The 26,930-nt window shown below is 44.3% G+C and overlaps 1 protein-coding gene across 1 annotated transcript; it reads right to left on the bottom strand.

Annotated features, from left to right (window-relative positions):
• Nucleotides 1–5,133: 5,133 nt before the first annotated feature.
• HTR5A (5-hydroxytryptamine receptor 5A) lies at nt 5,134–7,931 on the bottom strand. Its single transcript, XM_051812895.1, has 2 exons — nt 6,686–7,931; nt 5,134–5,732 (listed from the first exon to the last, which is right to left on the bottom strand). Exons 1-2 carry the CDS (start codon nt 7,421–7,423, stop codon nt 5,403–5,405), a joined length of 1,068 nt encoding a protein of 355 aa, XP_051668855.1. The 5' UTR covers nt 7,424–7,931; the 3' UTR covers nt 5,134–5,402.
• Between the last annotated feature and the right edge of the window lie 18,999 nt (nt 7,932–26,930).

Consider the following 26,930-nt stretch of genomic DNA (forward strand, 5'->3'; position numbering starts at 1 on the left):
GTCCAACACTTGCACAGACTCAGGGACCTGGTCAGCAGCAGTCAATTTGGAATGATGCAGAGGTCTCCAGCCTCTGCAGCTAGCAGGGGGAAGGGATTGAACTGGGCAGGGTGGATGCCTCAGGCATGTAAAAGATGTGTCCTCTCCCAGGAAGGCAATCTGGGCTGGAGAACTTTTTTCCTGCAATTAGGGTCGCAGTGGAAGGTTTTTCCCCTCCTTTTTTCCTTCCTGCAGGGATAACCAGATCCAAGGGCAGCATGACCAGGTTTGGTCTCACCAGAAATAGAGAGGGGGTTAGAAGCAGGATTAGGAATGGGTTTGTTGGGAATGGCTACAGCAGAAAATCAGGGCATAGCCCCCTGTTTGCCCTTTCCCCATCCTAGTTCCTGTCAGAGAGCAGTTGTGGGGCAGTGCCTGCCCCATGGACCAACCCCTAGAGTTGCACCCAGCCCTGTTTGGTCCCATCCACCAGCAGCAGTGGGGCTTCAGCATGGCAGAAGCTGTTGTTCTCATGTCTGAAGCTGATAGACAGAGGAACAACAACAGTGCACTGGGGGATCCAGGGAAAAGGCCCATCTGTCTTGCTTTTGAGGATGATTAGGGAAAGAATTTGACTTGGCCAGCATGGGGAATTACACAGAATGGCAATGCTGAGGCTGACTGCCTGGCAGTGCCATGGAGTGGGGGAAGAGCAAGAAGATGGCAAACTGAAATCACAGCCTCTCCTCTAGTAACCAGGATAATATCCAAAGCTAGACACAACCCATGCACAGGTAAGAAATGAGCCTGCTCATTCCTAAAATGCTGAAAAGTCCTGTATGTTCAGCTCCTGATGGACCCTGCCACTGCTGTGCTTCCCCACCTGCAACCAGGGCCCCATCCCACTGCTCCTGGACACGTGCCTCTTCTTCATACCAGGCTAAAATGTCCCCAGCTGCTTTCCATCCTCTTTTCTATGTACAAGTGACCTCATTTTCTGTATTTACACCTTTCCCAGTCCATAAGTCATTAGCAATTATAGCATAGTTCGAACCTCCAATTGGTTTCTTCAATTTTTCATGGAAGTGTTGAGTGTTGTCAAGTCAGATTCATTATTGAGTGAATACTTTATATTGCCATCAGCAATGAACCATGTGCTGCAGTCAAAGAAAGACATCAATGTGAATTATTTTAATTATATTTATTTCCCGTAATTTTTTATTCATTGAGTCCCTTCTCAGCTCTTCCACATTTTTGCCAAGGATCAATTTCAAGCTGTAAATCAGTAACAGTATTAGCATTAGAAATACTTGGTTTTCCAAATTTGCCTTTTCAAAATACTGGCACAGCTTCAGCTCTCTCCCAGCCTTCTGCAACTTCCTCAGCACCTCTGTGTAACTGAAAATAATGGTGATTTAAAGAGCTCTTTGGCCACATCTTAGATTTGATGCATATGCTTACAGTGTCGTGATGCTCAGTCAGGGTGTATCACAGTGGGGATGCAAATTTTGCTGTGGATGTTTCACCCCACTGTCCCCACACGGAGCATTAATGATGCTCCACGTTCACCATGAATTTCCCGGTGTCCCAGGGGGATGCTGTACCAACAAAGGTAAAAAAAGGGATCCAAGAGTAAAATGTGGTGAACCCCTCAAGAACAAAGCAGCTCAAATCATTGCACTGCAAAAATCAGTTTGACGTTCTGTCAGTCGCACCTCACCGCAGCAAGGGCTGGAACGAACAGCCATTAATTACCTTTGTCAGGTGAAATTTCTTAAATTACCTGCAACTTCACTTCCAGGAAACTCCTACTTTCAGCTGCCGCTGACAGTTTAAAAGGGCACCTCTCCTAGCAGTAAGTTTTAGGAAAAGTCCAGGAAAATTACCGGGGGATGAAGTCATGCGTGGCTCACCTCTGTCTGCCAGGACCAGCACGTGCCCTGGAGTCGCCTGCCTGACCTGCCTGCATTGAGAAGAAAGGTCAGTGGGCCGGAGGTGGATGAGGAAGGTGGTTAGCCAACCTGTCATGTAATCCACGGGCATTCTTCAATGACCTTTTCTTCTCCTTCCTGAAAATCAAAAGAAGCACGGAGCAGACTGCCTGGAGAGCTGCTGCTCCTTGAACCTTGACAATATGCATTCAGCATCGCGAGGAGACGCTCAGCAGCCAGCATTCAGCACACGCTGCCCTCACTATTGAGCTCCCATACAGATGTTCATTGAACTGTCAGAGCACCAAGAGGAAAATAAATTAATTGTAAGTGGGAGCAGGTTAGTTAAATCTATTCTGGAAGTATTATATAGCCATTAAAACTCATACAAAACTCAATAATAATGGTTAATAATGTTCTTCGGAGGAATTAAATAGAAGCTCAATTTATAATGCTGCTCGGCATTCAAACCAGAGTGTTCCACCTTCCTTGTACATGATAAACATTTAGTAATTAATCCTCACAAAGCCTCAGTGAGGCAGATCTCTTCACACCACTGATTCTGTGTATAAATGGGAACAAGAAGGTACAAGATGCCTCCTTTGAAGCAGTGGTTGCATATGTCTTCAAACAAGATTTGGGTCTCTGGGACCCCACTCAGCATCTGTGTTTGAATAATGAGAGGTTTGTAAAAAGCCTAGGAGCCAGGATCAGATGTCAAGGTCTCTTTGTGCCCCTTCAGTGTGCTCAGACCATCGTGGCACGTTTCAGTATAATCCTGTAGTGCAATCTCCAGAATACTGATAGTTTCCCCACATGGTCACATGGAATGGTATTTAGAAGAAAAGCTCATGGTCTTAGGTCTACAACCTGTAGGAATTGGCCCATAACAAAGCTGTTAATCATGTTGAGATTCAAAAGAACAAACTTACAACCAACTGAAAGCTGTTTTTTGCAGAAGACAGATTATAGATAGATATAAGATCGATGGGATCTGGACTGTCAAATAAAAGTGAATTTAATTTACATCAGGATGGTGGACTACCCATGACTACAGACAAATTAGAATTATCTAGTGCCATTTTAAAACTATCTCCTGTCTCCCTGTCACTGTTTAAGCACAGCATGAATAAACACGGGGCGTAATGAAAGGGAGTTTCCACCCAGCAACTAAGGTCCCAGGAAATCCATGCTTTGAAGAGTTTAAAGTGTCACTGTGGTGGCCTAAGAAGTAGTCTCCTACTTTTAGGCACCACCAAGTTTAGCTGAAATTCTGGCTTGGACAAGGAAGCATTTTTTCCAAATAATTTGTGGCTAAACCACCCTTGGCACAACAAAAGTAGTAATTCCCCAAAAGAACAACTCAGTATTGGGGATGGACTGTCCAGAGAAAGCAGCACACTTTTTATATCCTTGGTAAAAAAAAGGCAGCTCAAGAGTTTATTACACTTTTTGATACATCAGAATTGTCACTAATAATAATTTAAAATATGTTGGAAAGAAAGAAAATGCTCTTTACTAGCTGTAGAGAGATTGGCCCACGGTTAGTGCAGGTCAGAGTCCCTTTCAGGGGAGCCAGAAGATTACTCCCATCCAACCCATCTTCTCTTTGAATTAATTAACATTAAAACTATTCTTTTACAAGACAAGACACGCTAGATAAAACTCTGATTCTCTTGAAATCAACAAAAATTTGTCCACTGCTTTCAATGAGGGCAGGGTTTTACCTAATATTTCTAACAGACTCTTATAAAATAGTGTTGAAAAAGACCTCAAGGGCCATCCTATTTCTCTTCTTGCCGCAAGGCAGGATCAGCTACATCCATGTCAGTGCTGATGGATGTTTGTCTAACTGGTCCTGAAAGAGCTGCAACACTTAATAGCACCTTGAGCTCTGCTTCCATTTTCACCTGCCCTGAGACAGGAAAAGAAAAAGGGCTTTTATCCCCAACTGTGCCAGGATTTTTTGCTGGTTTAAAGGACCAGTGACAATTTCAACATTTGATGTCTCACGGTCTGCTAAAGATAGAAGCTAATACTACCAACCCCAGGGAGCTTTCCCATGATTTATTGACATTTTTCCCTTTTATCTCTTCTTCTTGAGATATCTGACATGAAATCATGCCGTTCTGATTTCCATCTTCTCTTTTTCTCCACCATTTCAGTTCAGGTCTGATTTCAGTGGCTGTTCCATAAGAACCCATAGTTAAAACTAATGCTTTCCTCTATCTGCAGGCCTGTCAGTCTTCCAGTGGTGCAGTGTAAAGTGTGCAACTCTAATTCTAGGACTGAAATGCCAACTACTGTAATCATGTTGGCAACGTGGAAAGGCGGGAAGGCAACAGAGCAATAACAACCACGTGGGATGGAGCCTTGGGAGGAGGCAGGAAGAGAAGGACAGGTGGGCAAAACAATATTCAAGTTTGGTCCTTGCAGAAGAGAACCCCCATGGTTTGGTTATGCTTCCAGAAAGAAACATCATCAGTCATTAACTGCCCTTTGCCTGCAACCCAGTGCTCACAGAAACAAAGTCTTTGCTTTGGTTTCAAGACCTGGATTGCAGTCAGAAATAGTAAAACATAGTTCCTAGTTCCTCATTGACAGGTAACTCGAAATACACTACTTGCATACCCTGAAACTACAGGAAACCTGCCCACAGCTGCTCAAAATACATTTATCATTTAGAATGGGAAACACGGACACAAGGATTAACATTTACAGCTGGTATTTCTGAACGTAAAGGTCTGAGACAGATGCTTACACACAGCAGTTGGGGAACGAGAGGTGAGTTTCCCATGCATTCTCTCTCATCCCAGAGTACACCATGCATTAAGATTTCACAATAAGTATTTTTTTTTTAAAAACTTGCTACATAGAATCCAACAGCAAATAGCACAATTTGTTGTTCATAAAGTATGTGAGAAGAATCTTGGTACCCTTAACCCTTACCAAGGGTTTTATTCCCCAAATACACTTAGCAGTCTTTATGGGTGAAAGACAACATGAACCACGTTTTCAGCCAAGTCATAAAAAATGTAGCTTCATATGTAATCACAAAACCTCCTGACATTAAAGGGTCCTATCTTTGCACATGGGGCAAAGTTGATGAATGCTGTGAGTGACCGGCAGTGGCCAAAACAACATTTCAGATCTGACTCTTTGCCAGTGGATTCCTCTGCACCACTGCTGCCACCAAACAAGAGTGTCACTGGGGAGATGGGAGGAACAGAGCGGGGCACTGGAGCAAGGATGCCATGCTGCTGGATGGAAAAACCCTTACATGCTGCTTGCAGGAGAAATAGCAACTAACTTAGAGTCTGGGATGGAGGGCCTGACTAGAAAATGGGACTGTTGCTGGGACGTACAACCCTTGGGGAGGCATTTTTACCATCACCTCAGTATCTGTGGCTTTGAACTTCCTCAGAAATTTGTCAGGAATCATCAACATTTGAAATCAGCTTCCTGGGGCAGCAGGAAAGCTTTTTCGGATCACTACTGTCTAAAGAATAGGTTCCTGAAGGCATTGTTGTAGTTTTTATTGAAAGCAGTGTAGATGAGTGGATTAAAAAAGGAATTTGAATAGCCCAGCCATAGAAAAATGCTCTTCCAAATGGGTGGGATGTCACACGAGCAGAGTGGGTTGATGAGCTCTGTGATGAAGAAGGGGATCCAGCAGAGCACGAAGACCCCGATAAGGATGCCCACCATGAGGGCAGCTTTCTTTTCCTTCTGCTCTCTCCACGTGTCTCCGTCCGTCTGGAACGTAACAGTGGCATGACGGACGGTGAAGACCATCTGCGGCTGCTGGGCAGCTTCTTTTACCTGCCAAACACAAACACAGGTTGCACCTGTGTACCTCAGGCAGCTGATCCCACACAGCAGGTACAGAGCCAAACAATGTAAGCAGTGGTCAGGGCTCCCAGGGAAACACAGGCCGTCTACGTCGTGCTCTAATTGAGGAGAGAGTGGCTGTATGACCCTCTTCTGGGCAATGGAGACTATTTTAAGTGAGGCTTGAAACTAGAAAGAGTAGTGATCTATGGGGACTTGGGATTGCTCACACAGGATAGAAATAACATTATTTCCCCACTTAGAATCTGATCAGCAGAACAGGCACACACCCACATGCCATGCACAAAAGTCTCCTTGCTTTCTCTGAACCCATGGAGTTTGAGTCCTCGGTAGGAGAGGCAAGAAAACAAGGACACATTTGCTTCGTCCCTGCAAGAAATCTTTACAGTGCACAGTCATCGTGCCTGGGATGAACTGACACGATGCAGCCACGATTAGGAAGGATTCACAAGGACATTCTGCACGTGTGTCTTCTGTCTGAGTAAATTCACAGTCAATCCAAAACCACAGCCGGTTGCCAGGTTATCATCCCCTGTGGAGACAGGACCCCATCCATACACCCTCCCCTCATCTCCTCATGGGAAGGACAGTGACCCCTTACTCATGCTGGCAAGCACTGATTCAGCATTCCACGGGGGGACATCTGTGAGTCACCACTCACCCACGTGGACTTCAGATTCACAATCTGGCCCAAAGTTGCTTTAGCTACACTTTGTGTGCTCTCAGCTGGGGGCTCAGAAGGAGCCAAAAGACAGACCTTGCATGCTTTGCAGTCAGCTTTCCCTTGGAAGCCTCCGAGATTCAGAGGGCTTTTATGGGATGCTGTTTGCTTGCACACTTGAGCTCTAAGTTTTCCCCACTTCTGCAAGGGCTTGGCTGCTGCCAGCGCTTCACCTGAGCAAAATGCAACCAAGCTGACCTACCTCCATGGCTTCTGGTGTAATGGGGGTGATGGAGTTACTCTTCCGAGATCCAATTCGAAACTTGGCAGCCTTGTAGATCTTCCAGTACACAAAGAGCACCACACACAGGGGTAGGTAGAAGGCCCCAAAGGTGGAGAAGATGGTGTAGGAAGGTTCCTGGCTGACTTGGCACTCTTCACTGTCCTCTGAATAAGTCTCTCCCCAGCCAAAGAGCAGCGGGGCCAAAGAGATGAAGGCAGAGAGTGCCCAGGTGAGGGCAATCATGATGTTGGAGATGCGGCGCCGGGTGCGGAGCGTGTACTCCAGGTGGCGGGTGATGGACCAGTAGCGGTCGAGTGCGATGGCCGTGACATTCCAGATGCTGGCGGTGCAGCACAGCACATCGAAGGAGATCCACACCTGGCAGAGTGACCGGCCCAGTCGCCACCGCCGCCCAGACAACTCGTGCACCAGGCTGAGGGGCATGACGAGCGCTGCCACCATCACGTCGGAGATGGCCATGGAGGCCACCAGGTTGTGGGGCACCCGGTGGAAACTGCGCACGCGGAGGATGGTGGCCAGGACCAGCCCGTTCCAGAGGAACGTGGCCACCACCAGCATGGCCAACAGGGTGAGGACCAACACGCTGAAGACGGAGAGATGGGCCTGGCCGCTCTCGGGGCCGGCAGGGGACCCGCTCCTGTTGCCCGTGTCCGGCGTCGCATCGGCGAAGCAGCTGAGGTTGAGCGGGCGTTCCATGCCGGGCTGCTCCGGGCTCCTCCGGGCGCGGTGGCGGCGGGAGCGCGCTGGGAATTGGGAGGAGGGGAGGGGGGGAAGCGCCGCCCTACCGCGGGCGCGGGGGGTCCCCGGCCGCCCCGAGTGTCGCCGGGCGCGGGGGCTCCCGGCTGCTCGGCGCCGGGGGCTTCATCCCCGGCAGGAACAGCCCTGCGTCAGTCGCAGCTGACGGCAGCCCCCGGCCCGCCCCGGCGGCGGGAGGCGGCGGCTCCGCGGGCGCGGGGGGTGCGCGGCTGGAGCGGGGTTGGAGCGGGGCTGGAGCAGCGGGAGCGGAGCGGGGCGGCGCTGGCGGCGGCGGAGCGGCCGGAGCGGGGCGGAGGAGCGGCGGCCCCTGCGGAGGAGCGGCGGGCTGGCGGGGCCGGGGCGGGCAGGTGAGTTCCCCGCCGTGCGCGGGTGCGGGGCGGGCCGGGGAGCGGAGCGGCCGCGCCGGGAGAGGTCCTGCTTAGTCATGTCCGTGCGCGGGTCGGGACCCGGCGCCGGGCCGAGCGGGGAGGCAGAGCCGGCCGCTGCCCCAGCCGGCTGTCCCTGCCCGCTTCCCGCTGCCCCTGCCCCTTCCCCAGCCCGCTTCCCGCTGTCCCTGCCCTGCCAGCTGCGCATCCCCTGCCCGCCCGCTGCCCGCGCCGTGCGGGAATCAGCCCCGGCTTTGTCTCGGGGTGTCTTCTCTCCCCCTCGGGGCGTATGCCGTGTGCCAGCCGCAGAAAGTTAGCATCCTTGTGAAATTGTCCCCAGGCTCCTCTAAAAATGTGACAGTGAGGCGCCGCGGAGATTTCCGAGCTCCCAGTTACGCTACGGTCTGCGCCCAGCAAACCTGTTAGTAATCCTGGTTATCCTGTGTAGGGGGAATGTGGCAGGGGATTATTTCTTTGAGAACTTCTGTGATGGCATTTCCTAACTTGTTAACAATTGTAGGGCCTTTTATTAGAAATATTCATTCACTTGGCTGCTGTTATTAATTGTTCAATTAATAGCATTAGCCATTAATGAAATGCTTGAGCATTTCCCCTGGTTTTTAGCACGTTGCTTGTGGTGAGTGGTGGGATTCTGGGCCTCATAGCAAAAGTCAGAATTTTACCCCACGGAGCAGGTTTCCCTGTGCCCCAGCTCCATGAAGGGATGTCAGCCAGCTCCAGCCCACAAGCCTTGGATGGCATCCAGACAGGGCTGCACCGGTGCTGGCACACGGCTTCTCCAGACAGTCCCGGGATAACGAGTCCCAAGAGCCGTGGAGTCACAGTGATGTGAGAAGCTGCTGGGCACTAACGTGGGGCTCACGGTCTGCATCTCTGGGGGGAGAAGGAAAGAAGGGCATCCATGTTAAGATTTAGTGACAGTGACATTTGCCAGTGAACTGCACTTTCAGAGAGTTTGGGGAGAAGACACAAGCAGAGGAGATGTTCAGGGAGCACCCAAATCATTCCGTGCTTGCAGTATATGGAGGGTAAAACAAAACTGGTGCTTTCTGCTGCCTCTTCTGAATCTCTCTGGAATTTTTGATGAAAAACAGCAAAGGAACAATAACAAGGGGTAAAGAAACAAAACGTTTTCTGGTGCTGCTGCTTGTTTCTCTGTGCTGTCAAGTGAAATGCAAGGCAGTGTATCCAAAACAGGTCCAGGACCTTGTTTTGGTGGGAGGGGATTTTCCCCATATGGATTCATTCTGTGCTGCTGCTACTCGTTCTCAGAGCTGGGGATCTGGCCTGTTGTAGTTACTAGAACAGATGTAGCCTTAGAGATTATAACATAATTTTGGAAATAAACTGCCATCTCTTGGGGGGAGGAATTATTATTTTATCTTTAATACACAAGGATACTGACAATTTCAGAATGAGTAGTTTTTTTACTTACAACTTAAGGGACAAATGGGGTTTTCAGGCTTTCACAAAGACTCTTGATTTCAAATTCCTGGTTAGCAAGGTGCAAAACATCCTTTACTGTCATTATATTGATCAAAACACTTAGCAACTGCCAGGACTGAGAGCTTTTTGTTGCGTGGGCTCTTCCCAGAAAAACCTATGAACCAGAATTAATAGAATCAGCAACAAACTATGGAATATGTGCTCCTGAAAATACATTATTATTATTTTTTCCTTCAGGAACAAATAGACAAAAATTACATTTAAAGGGAAATGAAAATAAAATTTATTAAATCTGAAGAATTAAAACTGGATTATGTTCTCATGAAAAATTATTAATATTTTCAGTATCTTACTTACTTGACTTTAAAAAATATATACTGGCAGATTCTGGAGTTGAATGGATCAGTCGTAGTATCAGAGTAGAATCAGAGTAGTAACAGAAATAGAGAATGTAGACAAATGTATATATGTGTGTATATATATATATACATATATATATATATATATATATATATATGGAAGCACAAAGATTAAAGTGAAAATCTTGCTGCTGTCTCCAGCTGCCTCAGGGGTGGGTGTACAGGGGGTGAAAGCAAAGTCCCCTTAGAGGTGCACAGCGATCAGATGAGATGAAATCAATGAAAGTCACAACATCAGGTATTGACCTGGGGGTGTTGGTTGATGAGAAGCTCAACGTGACCCAGCAATGTGCACTCACAGCCCAGAAACCCAACTGTGTCCTGGGCTGCATCAAAAGCAGCGTTGCCAGCAGGTCAAGGAAGGTGATTCTGCCCCTCTGCTCCTCTCTGGTGAGACCCCACCTGGAGTGCTGCATCCAGCTCTGGGGGCTCCCAACATGTGAAGTACATGGAGCTGTTGGAACAAGTCCTCCAAGAGGAGGGTCACAAAGATGCCTAAAGGGCTGGAGCATCTCTCCTCTAGAGACAGGCTGAGAGAGTTGGGGTTGTTCAGCCTGGAGAAGAGAAGGCACTGGGGAGACCTACGGTACCTAAAGGGGCTACAAGTGAGCTGGAGAGTGACTGTTTACGAGGGTATGGAGTGATAGGACACAGGGTAATGGCTTTAAGCTGAAGGAGGTTAGGTTTAGATTGAATAGTAGGAAGAAATTTTTTCCTGTGAGTGTGGTGAGGCACTGGAACAGGTTTCCCAGAGAAGTTGTGGATGTCCCATCACTGGAAGTGTTCAAGGCCAGATTGGATGGGGCCCTGAGCAACCTGGTCTAGTGGAAGGTGTCCCAGCTCATGTCAGGGGGTTGGAACTGGATGATCCTTCAGGTCCCTTCCTCCCCAAAGCATTGTATGATTCCCTATTCCAATTAGAAACTGGGAAATAAATGTTCACCTGGAGAGTGATCAAACACTGAAACCAGTTCAAAGAGGCTGTGAAATCTCCATCCTTGGTGATGTCCAATCTGGACAGCACTGCGAGTCACTTGATCTGACTTTGAAGTTGGCCCTTCTTTAATGGGGGTTAAATTAGGTGATGTCCAGAAGTCCCTTCCAACCTAGATCATTGCATTCCAGTTCTGATTCTGCAATATTTAGGCACGTTGGCTGAATGTACCAGATTCTGGAGGTGACTGAATTTTGTTATTTTTAAGGACAAAATGCTGTTTACTTTACACAGATTAATAAGACCAGTCATTTCCTCAGAGCTGTTGATATTTATAAAGCAAGTGGAAGGATGGGATCTGTAGCAAGCAGATAATGTTTGTGGAATGATCACATCAATGAAAGTCTCTGAGAAAAGTTTCTATGCTACAAAGTCAGGATTATCTCACATCCTCATTAATGGAGCCAGAGGAATTAAAAGTGACGGGACTTCCTCAGATTTAGCAGAATTCCCTCCGGTAAAGACATCAAATACTTCTTACTACTAAATACCATTTACTGGAGGTACCTTCCAATTCAAAATACGTACCTGATGGTTTGAGATTAGGAGGGAATTCCCAGTGTAATCAGTGCCACTGCCTACATGCACATCCAAGTAGTATCTGCTCTTAGAGACAGAGTGAATGGACTTACATTGTTAACCTGTGTGCAGATCTTCTGAAGCTCTGCCCTTATAACAGGTGGAAAATGGAGAGGAGATGGCTCAGGAGTTTTCCTGGGCATGCTTAATGAGTGAATGAGAATTTCTGTCTACAGGGTAGGTGGAGCTGCTAGGTTAAACAAGGATTACAGGAACACATATTCTCAGTGTATATATAAACCATCACTGGAAGCTCTGCTCAGTTGCCAGCCAGACTGCTCAGTAAGTGCATCCTGTCACGGCAATTTCTAAGCCTCAGATATTCATCACTTATATTTTGTTTAACATTCAACCAGCATCACTCCAGCCTCACACTACATCCAGCCATGCCTTGGAACACAAACACAGATCACCTGCTCCTTTCCCATAACAAAAATTTCAAACACAAACACAGTTAAAATGCACAGACTGTGAGGTTATTCTCACACCCTCAGAGCCCATCCACAGTTCTGATGTCGCTCTAGTCTTCTGAAACCAAGATCATAGAATCATAGAATGGTTTAGGTTGGAAGGGACCTGAAAGATCAGCTCATTCCAACTCCCCTTTCACCAGGGGGACAGAGACACCTTCCATTAGACCAGATTGCTCAAAGTCCCATCCAGCCTGGCCTTGAACACTTCCAGCGATGGGGAAATCCACAGCTTTTATGGGCAACCTCTTTCCATGTGTCACCATGAGCACAGTAGAGTGAAGAAGAAATCTTCCTTACATCTGAACCAAACCTACTCTCTTTCAGTTTAAAGCCATTGCCTCTAGTCCTGTTCCCCCATGTCCTTGTCTAAAGTCCCTCTCCAGCTCTCTTGTGGTCCCTTTAGGCCCTGGAAGGTGCTCTAAGGTCTGCCCAGAGCATTCTCTTCTCCAGTGAACAACCCCAACTGTGTCCATAGGGGAGGTGCTCCAGCCCTCTTATCATCTTTGTGGCACCCTCTGGACTTGGTCCAACAGGTCCATGTCCTTCTTACGTTGGGGGCCCCAGAGCTGGATGCAGCACTCCAGGTGGGATCTCACAGGGTCAGAACTGAGGGGTGGAATCACCTTCCTTGACCTGCTGGCTATGCTGCTTGTGGTGCAGCCCAGGATGTGGTTGGCTTTCTGAGCAGCAAGAGCATATTGACAGCTCAGGTTAAACTTTTCATCCACCTCATCTTCAGGGATGGCCATTATCAGCACAGTGATAGACTCTCATGTTTCACCTCTGGCTCAAGTGACCCATGGTGTTAGGACTGTTGTTCTGGGAGTGAGGTAGGGAAATGCCAAATCATGGACTTCCACCAGCTTTTATGAAACTCGTCTCTTTGTCCAATTCATCCCATAAAAGCTGTCTCAGGTTCAGGGTAGCAGCTCGAGTTGGGAGGAAGACTGAGTGATTCCCTCCCTCTCCAGGTGTCCATGACAGCATGTCCTTGGAGCATAGGCCAAGGTTCAAAGCATTGCAGCTCAGGCTGTGAGCTCGGATCATGATGCTTTGTAACTCATGTAAGCATTTCCACGGCCAAGCAGCTACTCTAGGTAGCTATCTCTCAGGTTTGTGGCATTGAAGCTGGTTAATAATCACATACTTACTGGAGCATGAACTTACCTGTGGTTTTCTAACATCCCAGTCAAGAGCCAGAGCAACCGAAAGTTGGAGTCAGCCTTTCCCTCCCAGTAACATGTAATTACTTACTGCAAAGTGGAGCAATTCCCACTGACCGAGAAGCAGAGATTAATCCTGTTGTGTATTAGTAGGAGACTCAGCAGGATTGTGGGAGTATGTCAGAGCAGGAACAAGGAGGACCTGAGTGCCCCACATCCCCACGTGTCCCATTGACTGACCTGTTTGCCAAACTGGGTTCTCTTCCTTCAGATGCTTATGAAGAACTTAGAAAAGTCTCTCTGTCTTGGGACAGAAATTAAAACAATGAGTTGAAATCCTGTTGGTTTTTTATTTGTACGACTGGAAAACTATTCCCCAGGCAGGTCTAATCCAGTTCAGATCATCCAAGCTTTCCTTTAGGGAAGCACCAACTGAATGACTGTCATCCCAGCTAGGAACTAAGTACCATGCAGCCACTTCCTCCCCTCCCAAATGGGGAGGAGAGTTGGAAAAAATGAGTAAACTTCATGTAGTGAAATAAGAACGGTTTAATAATTGACACAAAAATAATGATTTTACACTTGTATTATATATATTATGTAATGCTTCGTTCACATGAGGAGCAGCTGAGGGATCTGAGGGGGCTCAAACTGGAGAAAAGGAGGTTCAGGAGCACCTCTGTCTCTCTACAACTCCCTGACAGGAGGGTGGAGCCATGTAGGGATTGGGCTCTGCTCCCAGGGAACAAGTGACAAGACAAGAGGAAACAGCCTCAAGCTGCTCCAGGGTAGGTTAAGGTTGGACATTAGGAAGAATTTCTTAATGGAAGTGGTAATCAAGCATGGGAAAGGGCTGCCCAGGGAGGTGGTGAAATCACCATCCCTGGAGATGTTCAAGGAATGACTGGATGAGGCACTCAGTGCCCTGGTCTGGTTGACAAGGGGGTGATTGATCACAGCTTGGACTCAATGATCTCGGAGGTCTTTTCCAGCCTTAATGACCCTATGATTCTATAATTCTAATGATACCACTCTACTAATGAAAAAAAGAGAGAGGGACAGGAATGAAACCCAAGAGACACAATTGCTCACCACCTGCTGATCGGTGCCCAGCCCATCCCCAAGCAGGAACTGGTGCTCCCAGCCAACTCCTCCCAGTTTATATACTGGGCATGATGTTCTGTGGTGTGGAATATCCCTCTGGCCACTTCAGGTCAGCTGTCCTGTCCATGCTTCCACCCAGCTCCTTGTGCACCTGCTCACTGTCAGAGCACGGGGAACTGAAAAGTCCTTAACTTAGTGTAAGAACTACTTAGAAACAACTAAAACATCAGTGTGTTACCAACATTATTCCCATAGTAAATTCAAAACAGAGCACTGTAGCAGCTACTAAGAAGAAAATTAACTCTATCTCAGCTGAAACCAGGACAGTGACTTTAATGACATAGCTGAAATGTTAAATTCTACAGCAGGAACAAAGCAGAACAAGAACAGAAGCTGTTCAAGAGTGCAGCCTCTTTTCATGTCTGTCTTGCCTAGAGCATAGTTCCCTCTTATGTAAACTCAGTGGTAAGTGAGTGCTTGTGTTTCCTGAATGTGGCCACAATCCCTGTGGCCTAAAGGGAGGATGGACTCTGTTACCTTGCACTACTATGCAGATCTCAGTAAATGGAGTGCCAGCAGTGCTTATCTGTCTTCTGCCCAACACGAATAAACTCCTGCTGGAATTAAACCCTTTGTTCTTGCATAGTGAAAAACATGTTCGTGGTCAGAGGACCAGCTGGAGTGTAACTTTAATAAAGTCTGAGGATGACTCCCACATCATTCACCGTCGCAGTTAGAGTTACACTCTGTGTAAAGAAATGAAATGTAAATAATTTTATCGCCTCTTTCGTACCTTGAGGGACAACATTAATCATCCGTGTAATTTCAGGGGAGTCAGCAGAGTTACATTAGGCGTCATATTGGCTTTTAGTCAAAGGTGCTCTGCAGTGAGTAGTTATGACAGTAATGCAATAACTTGGAGCCTGCCTCGGGGGGTCCTGCCCTCATAAAGCATCTACAGTTTTCATTTATTACTCTGGTGGTAGCAAATGCTTAACACATATATACACCAGCACCTGTGATCTCCTTCACCTATGGTCAGTCCCTGAGAAGTAAGTCTTTCTCTACACTCTGATGGACTTGATGTCTACAGGTGGCTTGCAAACCACGGTAGAAAATTACCCATATTTCTGATTAAAAAAAAAAAAGGAAGTTTAAAAATACCAAAATATATTATGTTTCTGGGAGTACGGGGTATCCTGCAGTTCTGTGAATCATCTAGAATAGCAAGGCCATAGAAAAATAAGAAACTGTGTGTGGGAAGTCTAGGTAAATCTAACTTAATACATGAGCTTTGGCAATCAAAGCTGCCAGTGCAAACTGTCAGGACTCTGCCAGGGAGACAGATGGCATGATGACAGCAAATGGATGGGTCTCTAAAACTCAATTACCATTTCAGTTCAAATCCTTCTTCCGTATGCCGAGTTGTGGAAGAGGTTTGTTTATCTTGAGCTTCATGCATTGTGGCAGATAATTTGTATAGGTGTGAAGCTATAGGAAAGTCTATGATAATGTGAGACTGAACACGAGTTTTTCTGCTGTGTGGTGTTTTCCAGGTTACCTTCCTGCTTCCCTGCAAGTGGCAGGTTTCTGAACCTTTATTGACGTAAATCCATCCATAGTCTGGAAGCGATTTTTCAAGCTCCAGAGGCAAAACATTTTAGGATCTACGTACCACAATAAGAACTGAAAACACTCTAAACAGTTTATTGGGCAAGAAGTTCTTCAACTTTTTTTCATAGACCTGCTTTCACCCCCATTAGGCTCCTTTGGCTCCTTGTCAGTGTGTGTTCCCATGCCCATTGGGCAACTCACTTCCATAGGTTAGGCTGCCTTATTCCCAAAACTCCACTAACTTTAGCATTCAAGACTGGTTTTGTTATTGTAACTGGTTGGTAATATATGCAAATATTAAACCACTGATGCCATCATCAAGGGATATCTTTTCTTCCACTCCAACAGCCTTCGGTTGTTGCCTTCTTCCCTGGAGATCCATGAATAGCCACATCCCTACCTGCCAAAGGAAGCACTGGCATGGTTGTACAGCCTTCTCAGCTTCAGTACCACTGATGACTGTCTCAGGTTCATATTCCAATGCTGCTTCCTTCCAGCTATGGAATATTCCTCCCCCTGATTTTTTGGAGTAGCTGGATGTTTCCCAGGTCACACAGAGCAGCAGAACTGCTCTTAATTTAAGTAAGGTAAATTCCCAGTATTTTCAAGCTGTGCAACATGACTGGTCACTAGAGAAAATGGGAAACCTGTGGAATTTTTCTTATTTATATTTCATATCTGTGTTGCTATTTCAGTGAGTGAGAGGCTCATACAAACCAGAGGAATTATTCACAAGTTAGAGAAAGTCAAATGGTAGGATGTGACCATTTCTGTCTGCAGCTAAAATGAGTCTAGTCCCATGTCTGTGCAAGAAAAGTCCTTGTAGACATCTCCTGTAAGCTGATAAACACTTTGCCTCTGGTTTGCATGCCAGCAAACTTCTCCAGCTCTTTGAACAAAGACAGCCATTTTTAACAGTCCCCAAACATAATTTCTCCTGTAGAATTTGACAGTATCATGTTAGAATTGTTTTATTTTTGTTCCTTCTACCACAGCAGCTACCTGATCAAGCAGTCTTCTTGCTACAGCTATAAAATTCTCTGAACACACAGAACGAAAGTGGTTGTATAAATGTGTCTAAATGTCTCTCTGTTTTTCACAAGGGTTTTTATTAGTAGCATCATTATTTTTGACAACCAGCATTCACTGCTTTGACAGCAAAATGTTGCCAGACTTTTCTCATTTGTCTAGCAATACATTTTATTATAAAATAGCTGAATTTTTTTTTTCCAGCTGCTGGTCTGTGAATCAAGGTTGGTAGACTGCAGCTCAGAGGTGGTGGACCAGTGTGGCTCCCACCTCGGGAGCGTGACATGTAACACTGGGAATATGCTCATGCAAGAGCTGGGTTTGGGAAAACCTATCCAGTAAGAGGGCCTGAGCATCTCTGGGTCACCTGGGGGTACGACTGTGTGCCCATCTGGGCCTTGTCTGACAGTGAAGCCACCGGGCTTGGAGGGAGCTGTTGGCATCTGACACCAGAGAGTTTTTCCCTTCTTTTCAGAGCCCTCCCTTCCCTTCCTTCAGGTGCCTTTGGGTAGATGCAATGTTTTGCATAATTCTTGTCCCTGCAGAGATTTCAGAATGCGACCTGAAAACCAATGGACCTGGCTGGACTTGGTCAGCTGGTGGCTCCTGTAAGTTCATCTTCTGTAGTTACTTTTTCTACTTCTTCTGTGGCTACCTTCTATTTTGGGATTTCAACTGAAACTTTTCTTATGATTTTATCAGAATTTCAGTGTAAATTTAGTAAAAATCTTCCATTTTGATACCTCTGAATTATTCAGGGTCTCATGTCAACATACTTCTTGGGGTGTCTTCATTAAATTCATCTGTACAGACGATGGCTCATGTATTTAAAATCTGAATCTCATTTTGGAAACAAAGAAACCACTGTTTTTTAAAAGGACTCCTCATCTGACCTGATACACCTTCAAAGCTTTCTGGGCAGACTGTCAGTGTCCTTCCTCCTCCACACATTTCACCATCTTCACTGTATGCTCCTGCCCCTTCTTTTTTTCTGTCTTTTACTGAGCACTAGAAGAGTTAACATGGACAGCTTTTACTACATCACCATTAGCAACTGACTTGGCAGTAGGGTTATAAATGCAGTTTTGTAATCACAAGCAATAATTCAATAGAAAAAAACCACCAAAGCAAAACCCATCATTTTCATGTTTTAAAGTTTTTCATCCAACATTCACACACACGACTTCTCCTGTCCCTTGGCTTTGAGTCCTAGCACCAGTCTGAGTCTTGCAGAGCTGCCCACTCACATGCTTCCCATCCCTCCTGTTTTGGTATCACTCCAGCCAGTCTGTCTGCTGGTGCTCAGTCCTTCTCCTGCCATCATTCCTTCTGCAGCACGGCCACGTCTTGATGGGAGGCTGCAAGTGGAGTCCTGGGCTTGACACATCATGAGGAAGATGCAGAGAGACAAATGGCCTCTTCACAGTGTGTGTTCTCCATTTCAAGGAGGCTTTCTGATTTTATAACAGCTGTGACTATAAGGAACCATAAATCCCATGTCCTTGCCCCAGGTAATCCCTCCTGCCCAGTGAGAGGCCTGGCCCATTAAACACAGCATTACAGCCTCAGATTAATGGCAAGTGTTACAAAAGAGCACCATGGGTTGTGGGGAACCACAGAGGGTTCATTAGGGTGCATCTTGCAAACAAATACTGCTGAACATCCAGCTGGACTGTTTTACAGAGGTGTGGTTTACTGCACAGGCTTGGGCTGTGCAAACAGTTAGCCATCCATGTGCCTAGCATTTATTATAGAAATTTATGGCAGCTGCTTTCTGTGGACAGTGAAATAGGTGAGGAAATAGATTTTCTGAAGCAATCTATGCTTCCCCTCCGTTCATTTCAAGGAGGATTATTTTGAAATGTAATAAGATTTTTTTATATAAAACTGAGGTGTCTGAAATATAGACATCTAAATCCTGTGGACTGCTTGGTAAATCTCAAAAAGACATCTCTATATTAATCAAACTTTTTTTTCTTCATCTGAATAGTAATACTCCTCTAGTATCTTTTATATCCTTTATCGTTTCGAGTGAAGACAGACATGGGTGAGCTTTTGCTGTACAAAAGCAAGACCAGTCTCCAAGGTGTGTTCAGTAAGCAATTAAGGCAGCCTATTATGACAAATTACCCTCCACAGATTTAGGTATAGTGAATGATGGCATTTTGCTGCTTCTGTTCTTGTCGCCTTAAATTGTAAAGGGAGTTAGACCCATCTCCCTGCACGTCTCTTTTCCTTCTCTTGCGCTGAGCCAGAGCAGGAGCACGGACACAAAACCAGTGAGGGGATCTAACCTTCTGATATTTACCAGCTGCATTATTTATGAGCGTATGAGTCGGAGGAGAGCCACGTGGTATCTGGACTCTTCTGGGGAGAGCAGATCTTCCTGTGTTCTGTGATGGACCTAAAATCCCACTTAGGTGCTGTTACCATTTAATCACTGTGACCACTGTATGAATCATAAATTATGAGCATGTACATGTAAAGCACGGAATGTGTAGAGAACTACAGTAGATGGTGGGTATGGAAGCCACTGGAATGTGTCCAGTGCGTCATTTTTTAGCTGGACTTATTTCAGGAACGCATCCTCATTCACGGCTGTTTAATTTCAAGGATGTGCTTTAGTCCTATCCAAATGAGCAGGGTTTGAGGATATGCTTGAAGGTAAGAATGGGATTTTGGAGCATCCCTGACTCAGAGATAAAGCTTGGGAAAGTTGTCAAAAAAATGTTGAGGCAAAAAGCTTAGACTGTAGAAAAGTGTAACTATGGAAAAGTCTCTTCCCTTTTAGGGAAAAAGTGTAGAAATGTATCCAGTTCTTTGAATGCAAACAACACCAAGGAAAATACTACACTACACGTTTAGAATGAGTTAAATCAATTGCTGGCTATCCAGCCACAGAGAAAAATAATGTAATTGTAACTGCGAGCAGCAAGATGGTTCTGTCTAATAGTTAAACATCAGCGAGCTCCACTGTGTCTAATAAAATGCAGATCTCATTATCTGTTTGTTATGTGCATGGAGAGATAACTGTTCAGGTTGAAAAGTATAAAAATTTGATTTAACTCAGTGACATTTTGGATACAAGAGGGTCAGGTTGGTCTTGTAACAAATAACAGCTTGGGGCATGTGGAGAGGAGTGTAATTGAAGATAAGGCTCTAGCAAGATGAGTGGAAAACGTAATAGAGTTCAAGGATACATTAAACAAATGCATCCTGGCCCTCACAAAGTAATCACCTACACGTGCCATAAGGCAAACAGCAAGTATAATTGACTCCCTGAAGGAAGATCATTACAGCTTTGGGTCTTGCTGCCTCATGCCACGATTTCTTCTTCCATTCGCAACACTGAGAATTCAGATGTGGCAAGTCCTGGGATCCTGAGGCTGCTCTGAATAGACCCAGAGACGTTTTCAGTGGCTTCTTCAAAGGTTAAATCTGTGAGTATCTAGCACAGTGTCACAGATCAAAAATGAGTAACATTGACACGAATATGGCAGAAGCCTCCATGATTAGCGAGGAGAGTGGTCTTTTAAGGGTTAGGATGGTCCTTTCAGGAGGATAGTCCTTTAAGTACACAGGAGAACTAACAAGTTTGGCTGTACTATGCCAAAATCAAAAGAAACAGCTTCTTTGTACCCTGGTGTCTTGAAGAGCTTTGATGTGATCACAGTTTCATGTGTGTGGTGTGGAGCTCCTTCCTTTTCCCCAATTCTTGGGCAATTTCATCCATATCTGACTGGGCTGTAGAGCTGTCAGGGATATGGTAGAAGTGAAAGACCTTACTGGACACTGAAGCAGACACACTGTGAACTTAAACCTTACTTAGCCTCAGCCAGTTCATGGAAGAGTAGACCTTGAAACATAAATTAGTGGTAGGCTTTCTTGCTTCAGAGATCTATGTGCTCCTACTGAGGGAGCTCCAGCATATCACAGAGCATACCTTTCAACTATCCAAAACATTCAGGTACTTACAGAGTCTTTATTTCCCTGAAAGCTTCCTGGAATTAAAAAAAAAAAAAAAAAAAGATTTAGAGCCAGGACTGGCCTGAGAGTATAAGCAGTATGCCTGCATTTGTCTTCAGCTTAGCTCTAATGAGACACTCATTTGTTTGAATCCCAGCTCCTGGTTAGTACTGAATAGTAGAGATCATTCAAACAGACATACTCTAGATACCCAACCAATATTTTTTTTTTTTTAATTGAAGTGTGGCAGACAATTAGGGACCTAAGTAACAAATGTGTTCCTTCATAAGGTTTTCTGCTTGGCATGCTAAAGAGGCAGAGTTCTAGATATCAATCTCTAAGTAATTAAGGTGGCTCTGAGGTCCTGTGAAGATTGATCAATTAAGAGCAGCAGTGGATTCATCTCTTGATGTCTTCGAATCAGCATTCAATATTAGCTCAGCTCATAGAAAGAGTGTTTGGCGTGAAATTTAAGGGCAAATAATAAGAAAGGATGACCAGAAGACCTACTGGTTTCTTCTGGCCTCGAGGCTGTTACCAGAATGCTGTCAGAACATATTTTTCCAGGATATCAGTCTAAGTTGTTAATTTCATTTGAAAACACGTGAGAAATAAAAATCAGGTTCCTTCCACAGAAAAAGAAGGTGGTAGTTCAACCTGGCAAAAATAACTAGTCTACATAGTGGACTCACATCCACGTGTAAGAACTGGGAGCCTCCCAAAACTGCAACCACAAATGTGTGACAAATTCAAAAAGCTTCTCTGTTTGTACTCTAGCACAGGCAGATAACCATGTCTACCTCTGTGTCTGCATTTTAAGGATGTGCAGGCACAGCTTTCAGCTACCCTGAAAGTGCTGCTTTAAGCTTTAGCATTTGGGAAGGCCATAAACCAGAAACGTGCTCCCAGACTGCGGCTGTTTTCAGAGACAAACAATGGAATGATCAATTCTTCTTCCAGTGCTCCATGTGGAAGGTTAATCTAAGTGACCCTCTGGCCTTACACTCCATAAGTTGGAGGAACTGCTCCGAAGATGATGCAGTTGCTGTGTTTTTACGTCAGTCAGGGAAAGTTTCCTGGCAGAAATATTTTTCATTGGTTTTAGCACTGAGACCCAATGGCTACATACGAATTTCTCTGGTGGCACAGGTGGGCTTGTGTAGCTGCCGCCCTCCATCTCCTATTCCAGAGTAGGAACCCTGAGTCGCTGCCTGCACTGGGCCAGCACTGGATTAACTGAGTCAGGAGTATGACCTGTGGAAAAACCAACCCTTTTTAATAGACTGTTCTCAGCAAGGTCAGCACGGGGCATCCCTGAGACACTGAAACTTCTCTGTGAGCACAGAGACGCATCCTCAGGCAAGTGTCTTGTCTCCATTCTTCTTTCTGGATGAGTAAAACAAATATTTAACTTTCTGGACTACATACAGAAGGAGAGCAATGTGATGTAAATGTTTTATCAGCACAGATTTAGGGTTTTCACTGTAGTCACAAGTACAAAGCCATAAATGAAAACTAGAGCTCATCTCAGAGCAGTACCCAGGTTCACTCTTCACACTGCTCTGTAACATGCTCTTCAATGCCACTAACTGTAGTTGTCTTTTTCTGCATTTATCCATTAACAACATAGAAAGAAATACAAGTGTTAGCATTCTTTGAATCACAGGATATTCTGAGTTGGGAGGAACTACATAATAAAGATCTGGCAGAAATAAGACCAAGTTTGTTCCTTTCTAGAAAAACATATTTTAGTAAGTCCAGGTTTCATTAACTTTTTTTTTCAAGCCTGCATGAATGAAAGCCCAGGCTTAAAGGAAAATTTTCATTCTCTATTGTTTTGCTGATACTAATTTACCCAAATGGAATGCCTGTAAACGAAGCAAATTTGATGAGCTTACAAAGAAGCGCTACAGGGATAATTAGCCACCATGTTTCACAAACGAATTTTTTCAAACTCAGAAAATACACAGAAATTGGTAGGTTCTTCAATTGGAGCAGAAGCAAAGACTTCTCCTGAGATGCAAAGAACGAAGCCTACAAATTATAGTATCACATTTTATTTGTGGCAAATTATTTGTTCTTTCACGGACTGCTGGGAGTACTTGCATTCTTCTCTCCTGGTGCAATACAATCAGGTCCAGAACTCATTAAGAAAGTATTATAATGTTATATATGTATAGGTAGGTATGTATGTATGTAATTTATATGAAAATGGTTATTGGTAGTCTGAGGGAAAGATAGAAAGAAAGAATCGGTCTCATTTACAGAACAGAAGATATAGATCAGATATTTGGGCGTTGGAACTAGATGATCTTTCATGTCCCTTCCAACCCAAACCATTCCATGATATTAAGAAAGACTTCTAATATTACTAATAAGGAATTTTTACAACACTAGAACAAGGTATTGAGAAAGTTATCTGTAGAAATTTTAAAGGAGGAGGATTGACTGAGGGTCCCTCCTGCTTTCCCCATCCCTGCTGGCAGCTCCTTTCACCTGTATATGTGGAAACTCGGCAGTTTTGACGAGTCCTGCATCAGTCTGCATCTTTAATTCCTTTAGCAGTTTCCAATGCAGCCCTCCCAGTAGATCAACTTCAAGCAAGACCTGTAATGATGTCATTCCATGTCACACTTGTTGGAGAAGGTCTTGGAGCAGCAATGGTTTCAGCCAAGGGTAACTGATGCAATTACTCTGTGTACTTCCCCACTAACTCTATTTTGATAAAGGCACACCCAGCTGCAACTTAGAGCTGTTTTTTATCCTTCCAATGTGACACACAACATCTCATTCACCTTTCCCTGTGGGCTGATATGCCAGAGACATTCCTTAGCAGGTAATACAAAGGAGTATACCTCCTTTAACACTATGCCTCACTTCTGATAAAAATTGCCCTTACTCTAAAATGTGCTAATGAGACCATTCTCCTCCCCTACTCATTTATGCACAATTATAGTAAAGGTATAACTTCCTACTTGGCACTTGCAAAAAAAAAAAATAAATAAAATAAACTATTATATTAAAAAAGAAAACTGTCAAGCAAATGACAAGGGATTCTCAGTGCAGTTCTGGAACTAGAAGAGAATGGAAAATGAAACCATCAGTTCCAAGGGAGCCTTTTAGGATTCAGTGTTGCTGTACAGATAAAAAGAAAGTTTTTAATTATAAATCATATTTGCCATTGCAAGCAGTCCCACTGAAGGAAAGAGGAAAAATGCATAGACAGCTCAAGCCAAAGCAGAGCCCTCTGTGTACCTGTTTTGCACATTTTGATTCAGATTAAAAAAACAGATTCTTATTCATTTTAAGAAATGGGAATGGTGATAATGCAGGCAGCAAGCCTTCTGGGATTCTCAACAACTTTCCAGGCACACTGAAACTAACACATCTTTCTGTAAAACACTGGGTACTTTGCGAAGATATATTTTATTGGAAAAGTAACATCTAGAGAGCCAGCTGCTACCAAACAAGTATGTATTATTAACAAAGGACTTGGAAAGCCTTCTGCTCACTGGAGTTAAACAAATATACAATTTAATCTAAGCTCTGAATTTAATTAACTGCGAGAAAAAAAAATCAAGCTGTTGTTTTTTCACAAGCAATTATGCCTAAATATGATATTGTAGGTGCATATGAATTTTTCATATAATCATTTGTGCACACAAATAAGGCATTTATGTAAGCAAAGAGTAATTGTCTGCACAAATCTTGCCAGCTCAGTGGGCTTTCACTACATGAAAGCAACACCCATTACAAACTTTAGATCACTTTACAGTTTTTCTGGAAACATGGTCATAAAGTTCTGTGTACGGAGCTCTCTTAGTTAAATTAGGCACCGTGCTTGTTGTGCTTATAGCACAGATAATGTGCTATAAAGATCATTGTGGACCATGGTGATGTGCACCATCTCTCTTCAGTCTATTCACCAGAATAACTAAACTCAGAAATAAAAGTATTAAGGCATAATTGACCCTTGCCCGTGGTTGCTCCCATGGCAATTACCCTGAGGCTGCATCAGAGCAGAAGCTTTATGTAAAGTAAGAGTCTGCTCATGGATGTTTCTTGGGGAGACTAAGGTTCTGCTGCGTTCTCAGAACCTTTTTTTGCAAGAGTTAAGTTCCTTTTGGTTAGTCTCATCCCTGTGTGCTGTGACCAGACCTGCCAACAGTGGCTTGGCTCAACACAGGAATGTGTCACCATGTGACTGAGCATCCCATGTGACAAGGTGGGCACAGGTCCAGTGATGTGACAGGGACAGGCTGCAAAGCTATCTGAAACACAGTGAAGGGGAAGAATGAATAACTGGAAGAAAACATATTGTCCTGAATCCCACAGGACTGAGGTGAGGCTGCTCCATGTCTCCAGGTCGAACCAGTAAGTGAGGCTGTACTTGTATTCTCAGCTGGCACACACACATATACATGACATACACACATTACCACCATAATCTGACTTGTATTGCTAGAGAATTTTCAAACTTGTGATTTAAAATATCAAGTTCATCTCATATTCTTCTGATTTGACTAGCTGAACAAATGGAAGATCCAAGGTTGTCCCACCTGTTGCTGCAATAGCACACAAACTCCATCTGAAGGTTTGGGAAGGGGCATTGTTGTGCAGAATGTGTGCTGGTCGTTTGCATTATGCTCTTTGTCAGTATTAGCATAACGCCTGATTTGACATACTTGTAATCTTAGAGTTGTGTGAAGAACCAAAAATGATGTGACTACGAAAAATCTAAAGGATAGGAAAGCCAGGAGAACTCATTACAGTAACACAGAAAATAGTCTGAGGAGGAAAATTAGGAGGACAAACCCCTTGGAGGGCAAAACTTTGGTTTTCTTTGTGTGGAGTGGGAATATGTGACAGTTTATGGGATCAGATACAAGGAAAGTAGTTCCTGTGAGAAGGGGCAATTTAGCAATCACATTGAGAAAGATGAAGCCAAGTAATGAATGACATGAAAAGAACTCAGAGAAAAATGTGGAACAGAAACCTGAGAGACAGCGATATTTATCAAAGAAAAGAGGTGAAAATTACCAGTGCTGGAGGATGCAGATGATTACAGAGGGAATGAAATCCAACAGGAAGGGAAACTTGGGAAGCAATGGTGTAAATGATATCTAATAGATCAAGAAGAATAAGAAAAATATATCGCTGCAGGCGAATGAAGATTTAGGTCAAAATAGTTCTAATTTAGTGTGAAGAAGTCAAAACGGATCAAAAATGGAGTGGGAAAGAGTGAAAATTATGGAACTAAGAAAGCAAAGGCTGGACTTAGGGGCCTGGAGAGTGGCTATAAAGGAAAGGAAGGCTCAGAGAAGTGTTTTTCAAGGACAGTCCAGGAAATACATGAGACAGAAGAAAACTACTCTAAACAAGGGTTATTAGAAAAGATAAAAAGTGAAATGAGAGTATGAATTATTGGATGAAAAGGAAAAATGGATTTAAAAGCAGATGGTTATCTCTACTTCTTTTCCTGCACTACCAAAAAAAAAAAAAGCGCTATCATATAAAATGTTAAGGACTTTTTACTTTGATTTTAACTTAAGAAAGTAGATTGTAATTGGGAGGGTGGGCGAAACAGTAAAACCTGCAATCAAAGGGTAAGATTCCTCTCTGGAGCAGGGGAAAAACAGGTGATAGGTTGGGTATTTTTTATATAGCTGGAGTAGAAAGGGGAAGACGTTATGTGGAGATCCAGAAGAGCAGGAGGAAGGTGGTTGAAGCACCTTCCTTGAAAAAGGGTGAGAAGGAAGCTAAGAACTTGTATACTATATATTTCCCTATAACTCCCCCCCGAACACAGGATAAATAACTTTATCCAGTGAAATTTGACAAATAAAACCGGATACATAACTTTATCCAGTAAAATTATATCCAGTAAAAGTAAATAAATTAATTGTAAACCGATTAATGGTTTCTGCCATAGTTTGAAGAATAACACAAGTTAAAGAAATCCGGTTTGCTCCTGGGAAAGTGAAACAGGCCTTGCAGGCAGGAGGCAAACAATAGGTGTCCTCTATTTTTATTTCAATAAGCCTTTCAGTGTCACCTCGTAACATCATACTTAAGTATGGGAGCAATATTTAAATAATATATAATATATATTATTGGAATAATATTATATAAAATAATATATTATTATAAATTAACATATAATATCATATTTTATATTATGTTTATGTTGTATTATAAACACCCCTGTCAATGCAGGGATGTTTAAAATATGCCAGATGAATCAGGTTGTGAAAGTGCTCATTTCTATAACTGA

The sequence above is a fragment of the Manacus candei genome, unplaced genomic scaffold, assembly GCF_025592945.1.
Source record: "Manacus candei isolate 608988 ecotype Guabito, Panama unplaced genomic scaffold, ASM2559294v1 h1tg000089l, whole genome shotgun sequence".
Taxonomy (NCBI): Eukaryota; Metazoa; Chordata; class Aves; order Passeriformes; family Pipridae; genus Manacus; species Manacus candei.